At 42.5% G+C, this 16430-nt stretch overlaps 2 protein-coding genes across 2 annotated transcripts; both read left to right on the top strand.

Annotated features, from left to right (window-relative positions):
• Positions 1 to 7670: 7670 nt before the first annotated feature.
• LOC119902629 (tripartite motif-containing protein 16-like) lies at positions 7671 to 9384 on the top strand. The gene has a single exon (XM_038718959.1). The coding sequence runs from the start codon at positions 7693 to 7695 to the stop codon at positions 9367 to 9369; it is 1677 nt and encodes a 558-aa protein (XP_038574887.1). The 5' UTR covers positions 7671 to 7692; the 3' UTR covers positions 9370 to 9384.
• Positions 9385 to 11877: 2493 nt separating this feature from the next.
• LOC119902632 (actin-related protein 2/3 complex subunit 5-like) lies at positions 11878 to 15777 on the top strand. Its single transcript, XM_038718963.1, has 4 exons — positions 11878 to 12127; positions 13566 to 13638; positions 14722 to 14898; positions 15086 to 15777. Exons 1-4 carry the CDS (start codon positions 11988 to 11990, stop codon positions 15146 to 15148), a joined length of 453 nt encoding a protein of 150 aa, XP_038574891.1. The 5' UTR covers positions 11878 to 11987; the 3' UTR covers positions 15149 to 15777.
• Positions 15778 to 16430: the final 653 nt, after the last annotated feature.

The following is a 16430-nucleotide window of genomic DNA, read 5'->3' as shown; positions in this document are numbered from 1 at the left end:
CTGACGAACAGGAGAAGGAGAACAATGTTCGTAGCGGGACTCGGGATCACGACCATAATACTGCTCAGTGGGTAATAGTCTCTGGGGTGTTGTCTGACATGGTATGGTGAAGGAGAGCCACTACGTGTACTGTATCGAGCTTCACTGGAGGAGGATCGATCAGGTCTAGAGTCAACACGCTGAGCAAGGTAACTGTGTTTCTCTCGTAACTGCTCTACTTCATATTTCAAACTGTGTACAGTAAGAGTCAGCTGCTCAACCGCTTGAAGAAGTTTTTCATCAGTAGGTTTCGGACGAACCATGGCTACCTGTTCTGAAGGTTGTGCGTGGATGGATCCCGCAGCAGTCAGTTGTAGTGCTGCACGTGCTCTCTCGCAGCGGCTGGCAATGCGCACGGCGTCCCCAAGGTCCTCTGCACCCATCTCATGGATTTTTGACTGTAAAAGTGGATCTAATCCAGCAACAAAACGGCAAAATTTTTCACCTTCTATAGCGTTGTGGTCATAGTTGGGAAAAGCTTCTAGCACAAGACGAGTGATGTCTGCACTGTACACATCCAAACTTTCACCTGGTTTACGAGGGCGAGCATTCACATGTGTCTGGAAGAATGGCAGGGAGTACTGAGGCCCAAAAACTTCTCTAAGCCTCCCCTTCACTGAGTCATAGTCTTTCTGAGTTAAAGGAGGGAGGCTGTCCCAATACAGAAATGCAGCATCAGCTAGGCGAGTGGGGAGGATGGAGGCCATTACTGTACAAAAATCTGCATCAGGTGGAGTCATAGCCTGTACTGCCACTTCAAAGCGTCGAGACCAACTGTGAAAGATTCAGTCCCATCTCCTTTAAAAGCAGGCGGAAGATCAATTTTTAGGCCACTGGAGACAACATGTGGGGCCAATGGGATGGTACTAGCCCTCGTATCATCCACTCGTTGTGAAGCGGAAGGCTGCCCAGATTCACTTTCATCAGATGACATAGCGTGAAAAATCCAATCCCAAAAATCACAACAAGCATGAAAAAACGAGAAAAACTGCAGAAATCCTTAATATCTCCAACTAACAGTGTTCAGTTCATCATGTGCTCTCAAAGAGTGAAAAAAAAATCCCGGTAGCAAAAGTGACTATCTCCCCAGTTCGGAGGAATAAAAACTCACCAAATGCGAAAAACCAACAAAATCATCCCACCGCTGCCACCAAATGTAACGTGGGGGTTCGATGTTAGGTGGTTGGAACACTCTTTATGAGAAAAACAACAGGATGGAGACGGATAACTTTCTTACGCAGCACTTTACTTTTCACACCTCGTCACAACAACCACACTTCCTCGTCCTCCCTCTCACATGACCGAACTAACCAATCAGGAGCTAGCAGGAGTTAGACTGAAGTAAATGCAAAGAAAACACAGAGGTAGATTCTGCTTAATATCGTAGCTGATTTACAGATTCAAATGTAATGATTTAGATACCAACTGTGATACAAATAAAAAATGCCGTGAACTGAATAAACACTGTAAATATATTTTTAGTAAATTACCTCAAAAATGTGAATTAACTTAACTTCTCTTACATTAACTCTTACAAGTCTACAGGTGGATAACACAGAACAAACCAACACAAGCATACAAGGAGCAGTGATAAGAAAGGGCTCTAAAGTTTGTGATGAACTTCAGTGCTCCATGGTAAACAGTATCCAACACTTTCAGGCTCTGAATGGGTGCTTGCATGTATATAACATTACCATAGTCCAGCAATGACATAAAAGTGGCAGCAACAAGTGAGCTTTTGGCCTCAAAGGAAAAACATGACTTGTTTCTAAAATAAAATCCCAATTTCTCCTTCAGTTTTTTTGCTAATTGCTGAATGTGCATGTTTAAAAGAGAGAGAATCACCAATTGGAATACCAAGATACTTGTATTGAGATACAGAATCACTTTTGGCATGAGTTTAGTTTTTTCAGCATTCAAAACAAGTTTAAAAAACAGTATTAAAAGCAAGTTGAAGCTGACAAAGAGCCTTCTTTGGTGGTAATGCAGAGCAGTATATCACAGTATCATCGGCATAGAAGTGGAAATTTGCGTTGGAGACATTTTGATCAAGACTGTTGATGTATAAAATAAATAGAAGTGGTTCCAGCACTAATCCCTGGGGCATGCCTTGAGTACACTAAGAGGCCTAAAAGGGAGACTGTCCACCTGCACTGAGATCTACCAGACTGATAGTTTCCGAACCAGTTTGTTCTGACAATCCTACACATTGAAAAATCCTTGTTTTGATACTGCATGATCCTCTGTATCAAAAGCTTGCCACAATGTTGTTTTTGTCAAAAGAATCAATAAAGTAATTTACTATATTTAGGGCTGCTGTTGTGCTGTGTTTTTTCAAAAATCCTGATTAAAAAGTAAAGTGTTTGTGTTTAGAGCAGAAGTGCATTTGTCCTTTCAACTTTCCTCACTAAAACTAAAACCTGCTGAGAGTGAATATGAGTAAATTAGCTTGGCCTTATAACATTCCTGGCCGTGCGCTAAAATCCTGTGCCAATCAGCTACTTGATGTTATTACTGACATTTTCAACATCTCACTGTCTCAGGAGTGGGTTCCCTCCTGCTTTCAGACAGCCACTATCGTCCCTGAAACTAAAAAGTCTGCAGTGTCTAGTCTGAACGACTATCACCGCATTCTGATGAAGTGCTTTGAGAAACTGGTATTTCAACATAAAGAACAACATCCCAGCCAGCCTGGACCCTCACCAGTTTGCTTACAAAAACGCTGTTCAGTATTCTTACATTTGCTGCCCAGAGGAGGAAATCTCAACTGCCCTCCACTCAGCCCTCACACACCTTGAGAAAAACAACACCTACATCAGAATGCTGTTCAGCTCAGCATTCAACACAATCTCCCCCATGAAACTGATCAACAAACTCTAACTACAACACTCTGCAGCTGGGTATTGGACTTCCTCACTAACAGACCCCAGTCAGTTCGAAATTGGCGGACACACCTCCTCCACTCTAGTTCTCTACACCGGAGCCCCCCAGGGCTGTGTGCTCAGCCCTCTCCTGTTCACGCTGTACACCCACGACTGCATCCCTCAAAATGGAGAGAACTCTGTTGTGAAGTTTGTGGACGACACCACCTTCATCGGCCGAATTTCAAAGAACAACAAGAGTTCATATCGGGAGGAAATTGATAATCTTGCAGAGTGGTGTAAAGAGAACAACCTACTGCTCAACATCAGCAAAACTAAGCAGCTGATTGTTGATTTCAGGAAAAAGGAGATAAAGACACACACTGATGTCAGTGGTCCGGAGGTGGAGCAGGTGAACAGTTTCAGGTTCCTGGGAATCAGCATCACAGAGAACCTGACATGGTCGTCTCACATCTCCACGCTGGTGAAGAAAGATCAGAAACGACTGTATTTCATGAGGAAGCTTAAGAAGTCCAAATTCCCACGCCAAGTTCTTATCAGCTTCTACAGAGGAGCAATAGAAAGCATCCTGACTGGAAACATCACTAACATGGGATGTGCACGGCCCAGGACCAGAGGGCTCTGCAAAGGGTGATTAAAACTGCCCAGAAGATCGTTGGTACCCATCTCCCGACTACCCACCCAGCCACAGCTTGTTCACCCACTAAAGCACGCCGCCACTGGTCACTAGAGCAGTGGAGATGTAAAATGTGCAATGTAAAATGATTCTGTAGTGGGAGCATTATTGGATAGGGGATATTAGTCATTATCAGAATACGCTACCCCTGAAATGATGTTGTTATAAAAAAACAGTAGACATCATAATACTTATTAGTTATACCTTTTATGGGATTGGAAATGGGAACACGTAAGGTAGCATTTTTCGACAAGGCAGCATAGATCGTCAGAACAACATCTACTTTGAAATGAATGCAGCATTGTAGACAATATTTTGTCCTTGTAATCCACCTAATGATGGCCTTTGGATTGTGCCAGGAATTGTTCTAAATCCCCCTTTTTAACGAATGAATTATTATCATAGTAATTTAATAATGCATTGCATTTAAAAAAAAACTACGAAGAAAGCCATTACCGTACTGGTCCTACCAGGCTGGACATGCAGTCTGCTAAAATATGTATCCCCCTTAATAATGCACAGATGATGGACTGCCATCAGGTTTTTTATTTTGTAAAAAATTTCAGATCATATCTCATAGCATGGATGAACATAAAGAAGTTTATATTCAGACTGAAATAATTTGGATGTCATTATAATTAAACGTTTAGTGAATTAGACTTAATATTACAATGAGATTGTTGCCATATTTTCTAACAGTTAGACCGCAGTCAGTAACGTTACTGTAGTGAATGTGCCTTCTATGAGAAGCCGTCTATATACATACATATACATATACCATGTATATGGTAGGTGTGTGCGATTTAGAGTATGAATATATGTTCGAGGGGTGGGTGGTCCATAGTACAGTGGTTAATGCTCTTGCCTCTTAACTGTGATTAGGCCTACATTTCAGTTTAGTTTTTTTTATATCCAGGATGTATTTAATAAACGATTAAACGTATTAACAGAGTAACATAACTTTTAATGTTTTGTTGTAACACTGATAAATTACAACTTTTGAAGGGAGGGACAGTAAAAATTGACTTGGGGCCAGTAAGTTTCAAACCCCCTGGACTGATGGGACCAGTTGCAAAAAAGTTTAACGTTGAGCCCTGCTAGTGACTAAAGCTGTCAGAAAAATGTAGTGGAGTTTATGTACAATATTTGCCTCTGAGATGTAACTGGAGTAAATGTATAGAGTTGCATACAATGGAAATACTCAAGTAAAGTACAAGTACCCTGATTTTGTTCTGAAGTACAGCAATTGAGTCAGTGTACTTAGTAATCTCAGGTAAATACTGTCAATATTACTGTAACTTGAATAGCATGTGTACTCTCTACTTTCCTGTATGTGTCTTTATTTGTAAGTTGTTGTATTTTTGTAAAAATGTATTAGACTAAAGTTCTCACGGAGGAAAACACCATTTTTATGGAGGTTAATGCTGTCAAACACAGCCAGCACCACTCTGTCCATAACTTAAATTTCTTTTTTCCCTCACCTTCAGATCTACAGTTTGAAGACGAGTGGTGAAGTGCAGGAGCTGACAGACGCTGCAGAAACACATGCTGATTGGATCAAAGCTCTGAAGCAGGAGATCACTGAGCTGAAGAGGAAAGACGCTGAGCTGAAGCAGCTCTCACTCACAGAGGATCACACCCAGTTTCTACACAACTACCCCTCACTGTCAGCACTCAGTGAATCTACAGACTCATCCAGCATCAACATCCGTCCTCTGCGCTACTTTGAGGATGTGACAGCAGCTGTGTCAGAAGTCAGAGACAAACTACAGGCAGTTCTGAGAGAGACATGGACAAACATCTCACTGTCAGTGACTGAAGTGGATGTTTTACAGTCAGAACCAGAGCCCAAGACCAGAGCTGACTTCTTAAAATATTCATGTGAAATCACTCTGGATCCAAACACGCATCTGTTATTATCTGAAGGGAACAGAAAGGTAACATTCACAGAAATCTTCCCTTATTCTAGTCACCCAGACAGATTCACTGGATGGTGTCAGGTCCTGAGTAGAGAGAGTCTGACTGGACGTTGTTACTGGGTGGTGGAGTGGAGAAGGGGAGGAGTTAATATAGCAGTTGCATACAAGAATATCAGCAGAGAAGGGTTGTCAAATGAATGTAGATTTGGATTCAATGACAAGTCTTGTGCGTTAGATTTTGATGAATACAGTCATGAGACAAGTTTTGACTTTTGGCACAACAAAGCTCATACTCCCGTCTCAGGTCCTCGGTCCCCCAGAATAGGAGTGTACCTGGATCACAGTGCAGGTATTCTGTCCTTCTACAGCATCTCTGAAACCATGACTCTCCTCCACAGAGTCCAGACCACATTCACTCAGCCTCTCTATGCTGGACTTTGGTTTTTAGATTATGACGACACTGCTGAGTTCTGTAAAGTCAAATAGTCAGAAGTCATTTCAGGGACAGTGGGTTAAATTCTGTGTTTTAATCCTTAAATGTCTTTTGTCTTCATGTTTGTTGCTGAGAGCTGATTGTTGTGGCATTTCTTCACTGCACAGAGATCAGCTGTCAATCAAACATTCTGGGCGGTACTTTGACGTCTTCTCATTAGTTGCTGTGTAAATGTTTGAGTTCTTTTACTGATTGTAACACTTACTGACTTGCAAACTGAAGGTTTACACGATGAATAAACAAACATGAACAAAGTATTTTCTTCTCATCTTCATTCCAGGGTTTCATACAAAGCTGATGGAGAAAATGTAAAACTAATATGAGAGTATAACTGAGGCAGTTTTCCTCCTGAAACACCACAGTTCATGTTTAGAGCAGAAGAGCATTTCACCTCATCTGGGATTTGGCTCTGAGGTATAGTAGCACCAGTTTCTTCACTCACCACATCCCAGCAGGCATCCTCGACTCCGAGCTGCATATCATTCGCAGCACAGTCTTTCTTGGCTTGCCCCTTCACATCCACCCACCGGATGTGTCATTGGCCCTCTTTTACTCCCCTACTCTGACATCTAAATTTCAGCGCATTCTCGTTAAAACAGACGCCACACCGCAGCTCCTGCCCCTTCCATCTGACACCTTCACGTCCACATGTTAATCAAAGGCCTATGAAAGACAGCACATCAGCTCACGCTAAAAAGCTTACCCCTGACCTCAGACCTCCTCACCAATTGCATCCAAACTTGTATTACTGCAGATACTTATTATTATGGTAATAATGATCTATCTAACAGTGTTGGGAAGTTAAGTTAAAAGTTACTTTTTACTTATTAGGCTACTCCTTTAAAACGTAATAATATAACTTTACTTGGGAACTGGTTGCATTACTTGTTACGTTAGTTTATTACTTTTGCTAAACCCCCCGCCCCTTCCTACAAAATAGGTGGACAACCTTTTCAGCAGCTCATTTTGGAGAAGAATCCACTTTACTTTACATTAACTAACTTCAGGAGTAAACAATCAGCCAAACTGAAAACACTGCATCATCTCCAACCAGATGATACTATACAGTATAAGCTACCGCTGACCTGCTGGACTCTGAGTCATGACTGGCCACCAGAGGGGTCACGCCTTCACTGCTGGACTCCAGAGCGGTTCTGCTTTTCTCACTGGTCTCCCTCATCTGCTCTGCATTTAAATGGCCCACTCTTCACCTGCAACCTGTTCCTTTGTCAGCCAATCACTGTATATACCAGCTCACTTCCTGTCTTGACAGTTTGTCCTAGTTGCCATGTGCATAGATGCCCTGTTGTTTTTTTTTGTTACTTTGACCTGCATCTGCCTACCTGCCTGTTATCTGTTTGTTGCCTGCCTGCCTGTCTGCTGGTTTAGCGGTCTGCCAGCCTGTACCTGCCTATAAGCACATTGTAACTGGCAGATAACACACTCTGTGTCTCCCAAAAAATACTTTTTGTGGAATGCAGACAAAATATTTTGTTGTCCCCTCCCAGTCGCAGATCTGCATGTTTAAGGATGGTGTGAAATGCAGAAGCTGGTGAATCTCATTCACTGCAGCAAGTGAACAAGAGCTCAAGGAGCAGATATTTGTTGTCCATCAGAGCACAGAGATTGTTACTGTTCAGAGAAAGTGAAACTACTTGACAGTCGTTGCCACTGAGAGGTGAAATGGCGCAGAAAGGAGTTCAGCTGGACCGAGAAACCTTCTCTTGTTCCATCTGTCTGGATCTACTGAAGGATCCGGTGACTATTCCCTGTGGACACAGCTACTGCATGAACTGTATTAAAACCCACTGGGATGCAGAGGATGAGAAGAAAATCCACAGCTGCCCTCAGTGTGGGCAGACCTTCACACCGAGGCCTGTCCTGGTGAAAAACACCATGTTAGCAGTTTTAGTGGAGGAACTGAAGAAGTCTGGACTCCAAGCTGCTCCTGCTGATCACTGCTATGCTGGACCTGAAGATGTGGCCTGTGATGTCTGCACTGGGAGAAAACTGAAAGCCCTCAAGTCCTGTCTGGTCTGTCTGGCCTCTTACTGTGAGAAACACCTGCAGCCTCATTATGATGCTGCTCCGTTAAAAAAACACAAGCTGGTGGAGCCCTCCAAGAAGCTCCAGGAGAACATCTGCTCTCGTCACAATGAGGTGATGAAGATGTTCTGCCGTACTGATCAGCAGAGTATCTGTTATCTCTGCTCTGTGGATGAACATAAAGGCCACGACACAGTCTCAGCTGCAGCAGAAAGGACCGAGAGGCAGAGAGAGCTCGAGGTGAGTCAACAAAACATCCAGCAGAGAATCCAGGACAGAGAGAAAGATGTGAAGGTGCTTCAGCAGGAGGTGGAGGCTATCAATGGCTCTGCTGATAAAGCAGTGGAGGACAGTGAGAAGATCTTCACCGAGCTGATCCGTCTGATGGAGAAAAGAAGGTCCGATGTCAAGCGGCAGCTCAGATCCCAGCAGGACACTGAAGTGAGTCGAGTCAAAGAGCTTCAGGAGAAGCTGGAGCAGGAGATCACTGAGCTGAAGAGGAAAGACGCTGAGCTGAAGCAGCTCTCACTCACAGAGGATCACAACCAGTTTCTACACAACTACCCCTCACTGTCAGCACTCAGTGAATCTACAGACTCATCCAGCATCAACATCCGTCCTCTGCGCTACTTTGAGGATGTGACAGCAGCTGTGTCAGAAGTCAGAGACAAACTACAGGATGTTCTGAGAGAGACATGGACAAACGTCTCACTGAAAGTGACTGAAGTGGATGTTTTACTGTCAGAACCAGAGCCCAAGACCAGAGCTGACTTCTTAAAATATTCCTGTGAAATCACTCTGGATCCAAACACAGCAAACACAATTTTGTTATTATCTGAGGGGAACAGAAAGGTAACAGTAATGAGAGAAGAACAGTCTTATTCTAGTCACCCAGACAGATTCACTGGATGGTGTCAGGTCCTGAGTAGAGAGAGTCTGACTGGATGTTGTTACTGGGAGGTGGAGAGGAGAGGGGCAGGAGTTTGTGTTGCAGTCGCATACAAGAATATCAGCAGAGCGGGGAGCTCAGATGAATGTGTATTTGGACTCAGTGACAAATCGTGGGCATTGTATTGTGACCATGACAGTTTTAAGTTTAGATCCAACAATGTCCAAACTCCCGTCTCAGGTCCTCGGTCCTCCAGAGTAGGAGTGTACCTGGATCACAGTGCAGGTATTCTGTCCTTCTACAGCATCTCTGAAACCATAACTCTCCTCCACAGAGTCCAGACCACATTCACTCAGCCTCTCTATGCTGGACTTTGGTTTTATTATTCTTCTGGAGACACTGTTGAGTTCTGTAAACTCAAATAGTCAGAAGTCATTTAAAGTGATCAAATCATGCTCATTTTCAGGTTCATCATTTTATTTAGGGGTTGTACCAGAATAAGTTTACATGGTTTCATTTTCTAAAAACACCATATTTTCATACTGAATATTGCTGCAACCATATGTTGAACGGTCCGTTTTAGCTACTGAGTGAAGCATCTCACTTCTACAAGATCTTTGTTGGGAGTTGCACATGTGCAGTACCTAGATCGATTTCCTAGGTCGACTACTAACCAATCAGAAGCAGAGTAGGGTGGGTCCTGACAAGCCGTAAACACGTCTTTGGTTCAGCCGTACATGTTCCCAAATCTGCTTCACAACCTAGACTGGAGCAAGTTCAGAGCAGTAAGTGAATAATTTGTAACAAATTTATCGTTCATATGTAAACGTTTAACTGAGCTCTGTCTCTACATCATAGTAACAGCTTTATGTCCACTGACTGGCTGGAGGGTAGCTAGTGTAAGGAGGGTGGGTTTGAGGGGAGGCGGCAGGCGGCAGGCGGAAATCTCGTGTGCTGCAGCTCAGTGTGTTTCTCCACCAGTGTTTTTGAGGGCGTGTCTGACTAGCCGCTAGGCAAGCATTATGACACGTGTTACAAAGTGACACAACTTGGTTACTGAAGTAAAGAAGTAGCGTTTTCTGTGGGAGATGGTAACTTGTGATTTAGACTTTTGTGTCGCGCTTACACCATAGCCATGCATTTATAGTTGTGCGTTGGTGTCTGCGTCATTCTGCATTTACACCACCAAAACGCAAGTTGGCGGTAGAGCTACAGCGTCCACTGTGTTGACTTTTGACAGCTGAGCAGGCTAACTTCCTGTTTAGCCCTCCGCTAACTTGAATGAGGGTAAAATGATAAAGGTGCGGCTTTAGTCCTTTTGCGGTGGCCTTTATGCTTTTTTATTATGACCTCTTTATTGGCCAGTGGGTTAAATTCTGTGTTTTTATCCTTTAGCCTTGATGTTTGAATATTCCAAATGCCCAGCATGATAACCACTAAATGTAATGTTTAACGTGTTTATAAGAATGATGTTTAACGTGTTTATTGAAAGATACACTGAAACTTTGAGGTGCAGTTTTCTTGCTCCGCCTGTTGCTTTCAGGCTGCGGCCTTCACGAACACACACTTTCTGTAAAAACACATACACCAAGCCAGTTTAACAGTGTTGCTAATTGGCCGGAGGGGAAGTTAGGGTATAGACCATGATTTAAAATTAATTAGACATCCAAACGAGAGAAAATGAGGCCTTGTTGGTTTCTCACATAAAGTTGATAACACCTGGAGCCAGGCTCGATAACAGTAAACTAAGATTTATAAATATAGGAGGCATAGGTGAGGAGTGGAAGAAGATTTATGAATACAATTGAGCCTTTGCAAGAAGGCTGCAACTCTGAAGGTTAACATGTGATACAGCATACAAACCTGTGTGTAAGTGCTAATGATGACCAACTGTATGATTGTTTCATGCATATACATATTTAATATCAATATGTCTTATACAGGATATATCAGCCAATGTAATACAGAGTTTGGAGAGTGTTAACCTGTTTATTTTGTCTTGTTACTGTGGCACCTCAAAGACAATAATGTCAGTTTCTTGCAAAAATTTAATTGATTTCAGCTAAACTCACTGTGTTGTGTTACATTTAACCTGAACAGCGGCAGAGGCAACATGCTGATACTCAAACTCTAGAGCTGGACGATATGGAAAAAAAGGTTACCATCGATAATTATGACGATAAGTATCGAATTTGTCTGCTTTTGAGTTTAAAGGCTGATTTCTGTCAACACTTGAAGCCCAACAGTGGATTTACTCACAAATCTGAGGTAGGACATTCAAAACAATGAAAAAATCTGTCAACAAATATGCGTGAAAAAATTTAAATTAAGTCAAAGCTTCTTTTCAGTCCTCTACAAAATAAACATCTTAATAAAAAAAATTATTCCTAATTCGTGTATGATTCAAGTGAATAAAATCAAACATTTATTAAATATTTATTGAACATTTGTTATATTGTTATTGAAAAAAAGCGCGATAATTATTGTCAAATTCTCATAATTACAAAACAATTATACTTTTTCACATTTTTTACAAATAAACGTTTAAGAGACCCATGCCAGTTTCTAAAAATATCATTAAATCTCATGCATAGATTATTAGATGGTCTTAGTAGTCATTTACCAAAAAGTGGCTGACTTCACCCTACTTTTACTTATAGTACTTTAAGTACATTTTTCTGATCATACTTACATACTTTGACTTGAGAAGCATGTTCAATGCAGTACTTTTACTTGTAAAAGAGTATTCAACAGAGTAGTAAGTGACCTATAAGTACTTCTACTTAAGTAAGGGATCTGAATACTTCATCCACCACCCACTGTGGAATTTCCTTGTTTCTTGTCCTGCTAATATTTTACTACATCTTCCAGTCCGTTGGGTGGCGGTAATAAAAGTGTACGCTGGTTTAACAACTGGCACTTATTCCGAGGAGAAAGAAGAAGAGGAAGTGAGGAAGTGAGGAAGTGGACAGTGCATCTGCTTGTCTCTGCGGACAGAAACGCTCATTTTGTGCGTAAAACTATCTTTACTATCGTGTCCAAAATGTCTAAAAATACAGTCTCCGACCGGTTTAGGAGAGTGGACGTTGATGAATACGACGAGAACAAGTTTGTGGACGAGGAAGACGGAGGAGAGAACCAGGGCGGTCCAGACGAAGCAGAAGTGGACGCTTTGCTCAGAGAATATCCTTTAATAACTCCAAGGAAAAGACTAAATTCTCTTTTCAGGCAGGGGCACGAGCCAGCAGGAGCTACAGTAACCATGTCGGGGCTCTGTCAAATATAACGTAACGATATCTGAGACTAAAGGGCTGCAGATTCGCAGTATATTTAGATATATCCACAATAGCCCTTATCTTATTTCAGTTTTTTATACTGCAGTCTTGTTAAATGAGACACGCGTGACATTTATTTGCGGGATGTGTGCGGCAGGCTGAACATTTCCTCTGAGATAACTCTGCAGCATTTCCGGGTGTGCACAGGAGGAGGGTGTGGCCGGTTAACGTTACTTTAACTGTTTGTGTTTTAACCGAGCAGACTTTACTTTTAATGTGCGTGTTGTAGTGCGTAACCTTCCACTCTGTGTGCGTAACGCCAGCGCAGTTTACGCACCAGGGTTCTGAATAATTAATCGGCATCGGCTGATACCTGCACTCACATCTGAGTGATCTGCTGTGGAACGATGTTCTGACCCCCCTTTCCGGTGTGACACCAAAATTTGTGACCTATCAGATTCTGCGACCCAAATGGGAAGTTAAGCGCCAGATGCTGTGAAGCGGTTGCAGTTTGGTTAGGTTTTGGCACCAAATGTAGAATTGGTTAAGGTTGGGAAAACATCATGGTCACAGATTTTGGTGTTACACCGACTCAGTACCTTTTTATACAGCGCAGAGAGCCCGGTATATTTGCATCAAGTTAACAGGTTTCTCCTAAATGACAGCAGATCTAATCTAAAAGCATTACTGGCTAGTGTTAAATATAAATATAGTTATACTGTAAAGAATAACCACAACCCCAAAATATTCAGTTTGATGTCACAGAGGAGAAATTAATTAAACTAAATTGAATTAGAAAATATTCTCCTTTAAGATGCTGCAATCAGATCAATTTTTCTTTAAAAAATGACTCAAACCGATTTATCGATTTATGAAAATAGTTTGATTAATTTATTAGTTGACAACTAATTGACTATTCGATTAATTGTTGCAGCCCTAATATATGTTAGATCTGTTAGTACTCTTTGTTGTGATATCGGCATTATGTGTCGGCCATCAGCTGCCCTGCTCTCCAAATATCAGCCAGTGACCTGTACCGGTTGACCGCTATTATTAGTGGGATGTGTTTTATGTTTAAAGTAGACGCCTCTTTGTGTTTATGCTCCTGTGCTGTATTCCTCTGACAGTCCCTCCCAGGTACGATTTTATGGCGCAGCTTATTTTTCTGACAGCAGCTTGAAAACACATCAGATTAGAATGAATCTGTGAGAACATACTTATGTTGTCGTTGTACTAATGGAAGTAATGCTGTTTCTCTAAGTTCTTTGTGTTTTATTTATTTAAAAAAAAAAAAGAAACGTACCTCTGTCCTGTAGAACTGTGTTGTCCTTGACTGGTGTTCGCAAGGGGAACATGAATGCGGCTCTCAATGCTGTGCTAAAGAATCCTCCAGTCAACACCAAGAACCAGAACGCCAAGGTATCCGTATTTGTCTTTGTGCAACGCTGCTCTCACAAGGTGACGCTAGAGATAATACGAGGTAGATTTATTTGTCACATTACAAAAGGTTGTGAAGTGAAATTGAGGCTGTGGCTCAGGAGGTCGAGCGGGTGTCGGCAGTTCACTCCCCGGCTCCTCCGGGCTTCATGTCAAAGCGTCCCCTGAATGGTGTCCACCAGTGTGTGAATGATGGAGTGTAAAAGCGCTTTGAGTGGTCGAAAAGACCAGAAAGGCGCTATCATGAAAATGGTAAAAAGATATAAACTGTCAGCACTGAAGCAGTGCTGAGGATGAATTAGAGTTTAAGAGTCTGATAGTTTAGGCAGCAGGGTGAACAGGCTGTGGCTGGGTGGGTCCTGCCCTTTAGTATCCTTTGGCCTCTGCAGGCACCTCACCGATACCACTGATGCTCAGGAGGTGGGTACCGATGATCTTCTGAGCAGTTGCAGAGCCCTCCGGTCCTGGGCCGTGCACATCCCATGTTAGTGATGTTTCCAGTCAGGATGCTTTCTGTTGCTGCTCTGTCTGACAAGAACGCGGGAATTTTGGCCGCCAAATGTCTCTACATGTGACGTTGTGATGTTGGCAGTGGTAAAAGTGCTGAGATCTTTATTTTTTTTTAAAGTAAAAGTCCTGCACCTACAGTAAGACTGGCCTCACCAGAAGAACACCCATATAGGTTGTTTGTTCAGCACGTTATTACTACCCATATTTACGTTTTGCCACCTCTGGTGGCCGTACAGAATGGGGTAGAAATAAGATACAGCAACGACAAAACAAAAGACCCAGCAGAAATTAAAGGTAGCATAAATTACTGTTCAGTAACTGTAAGTTCAGTTTTTTATTTCAATTTTGGATTATCTAGCTTCAGTAGTAAAGAACTAAAACATAGATGGAAGATTTAAATAATAGTATGGCACCAATACTAAAGTATTTCTTTGTTCCTGGATTATCGTCGTTGCAAAGTTTTGAGACCCTGTTTCTCCTCTGCAGGACATAGCATGTCCTCGCGCTCTGCACAGTTCTAATATATTTTGAAAGCAGCATGTTGTTTGTGTGCAGGAGCGAGCGGAGCTGCTGGTGGTCAGAGTGCTGAGCGGTTTTAAGAGCAGTGACATAGAGAAGGCCGTGGGCTCCCTGGACAGAGCCGGAGTGGACCTGCTGATGAAGTACATCTACAGAGGCTTTGAGAAACCGTCCGACAACAGCAGCGCCGTGCTGCTGCAGTGGCACGAAAAGGTGTGTAGATATGCTGCAACTTGGAAATGTCAGACCTCCAACTACAAAGGTGTTCTTAGGTCTTTTGGCGATTTAAAGCGATTTGCAAACATACAGACAAGTCCTGAAGTCATTCAAAACTATTTAATATTTGTTGAAACTCATTTAATGGTCAGTGTCTGGCTAACGTGTGTGTTTGTGTCCACAGGCTCTGGCAGTGGGAGGTTTGGGATCTATAGTTAGAGTTCTGACTGCCAGGAAGACCGTCTGATCGTCCCAGAACCACCAGAGTCCCCCCCCCCGGTTAACAGATGATGACGAACTCAAGATCAGCGGAGCGGAGTACCGGGACAAGTCTCTGCTTTTTCTGTTTCTGGACAGAATTCCTGTTTATTTTTCTACTGAAGCTCAGTATCTTCCTGATGAAGTTCTTTCCTCTTTTGTCTCTGCATTCGCTGCTGGCAGTCAGGCAGGGCGGTGCTGGCACCTCGGCTGCCTGTGTTTGTCAGCCATGCAGAGAGAACAGACACATTTGAGATGCTTCAGTCCAAAGCAGCTCCTCGCTCCTTTCAAACTGCTTCCCAGCTGCTCTGACGCCTCCGCCGGCTCACTCTCCTCCTCCGCTCTACTTCTCTCCTCCTTCTCTACAACCTCTGTGTCATCCAGTGTGGGGGAAATGCAAAAGATTTTTGGATGGCCCGGTCACAGACCACCTGTCCAGGCTGGGATCAGAGTTATTCTTTCCCCTTATCGTTCTAACTCTGAACATTTTATTTCTGCTTACACCCACTTGTTGCATGTAGCCTGGCTTTCAGGTTACACTGCTTAAAATAATTTTTTATTTTTTTATATTAAATAAATAATAAAAGTGCAAAATAAAAGAGCAAGGGCTCAAAAACACTTTTTGTATTTATATTTTTTATTATTACTGAAAGGTGAAGTCCGTGTTGTGAGCTGGGAGGATGTTTCAGCGATGTGGTTGGTGGTAAAACATATCAGATGTAATATTAAATTTTATTAGTCATTCAACAAGCTTAAGTAAATGTAATTGGCAAGTTTTTTCATAATCAATTAATTGTTTAAGAAAACCTTTCACATGTCAGAGGTCGCACGCCTCTGGAGCAACTAGGGGTTAAGTGTCTTGCTCAGAGACACATTGGTAGATGGGTCACAGAGGGAATGTAACCCGGGTCTCTCACACCAAAGCCATGTGTCTTTTCCACTGCGCCATCACCACCCAATAATTGGACCCATTTCTAAAAGTTCCTCTAAGGAATACATCTCTGTAACCAAGATAAATCAAAAGCTACTGAACCAATGGGAACTCTTAAAGTTAATGTAATCCACAGTCACTCCTCCGCTAAGAGCTATTATTTTTATTCCTTATCCAACTTGACAATTTCTCTTCTTATATGACAGTCAGTTTAATACGGAAAGGTAGAAGTAGGAAATATAAGATACAGGTTTGATTAAGGGCAGCTGTGGCTCAGGGGGTAGAGCGGTCATCTGCTTGCCAGAAGGTTGGTGGTTCAATCCCTGGTTCTTCCAGTCTG

The sequence above is a fragment of the Micropterus salmoides genome, unplaced genomic scaffold (assembly GCF_014851395.1).
Source record: "Micropterus salmoides isolate LMB-PRFRI ecotype aquatic unplaced genomic scaffold, ASM1485139v1 Ms_hic_scaffold_14, whole genome shotgun sequence".
NCBI lineage: Eukaryota > Metazoa > Chordata > Actinopteri > Centrarchiformes > Centrarchidae > Micropterus > Micropterus salmoides.
Note: the sequence above shows the minus strand (reverse complement) of the source record. Positions and strands in the feature narration are given on the sequence as shown.

What these genes read in the sequence shown, in the direction of transcription:
- LOC119902629 (XM_038718959.1), top strand. Translation starts at nt 7,693, where the DNA reads ATGGCGCAGAAAGGAGTTCAGCTGGACCGAGAAACCTTCTCTTGTTCC.
- LOC119902632 (XM_038718963.1), top strand. Translation starts at nt 11,988, where the DNA reads ATGTCTAAAAATACAGTCTCCGACCGGTTTAGGAGAGTGGACGTTGAT. An exon ending in GTGGACGCTTTGCTCAGAGA is followed by an intron (nt 12,128 to 13,565) that starts ATATCCTTTAAT and finishes TGGTGTTCGCAA; the next exon opens with GGGGAACATGAATGCGGCTC. An exon ending in CCAAGAACCAGAACGCCAAG is followed by an intron (nt 13,639 to 14,721) that starts GTATCCGTATTT and finishes GTTTGTGTGCAG; the next exon opens with GAGCGAGCGGAGCTGCTGGT.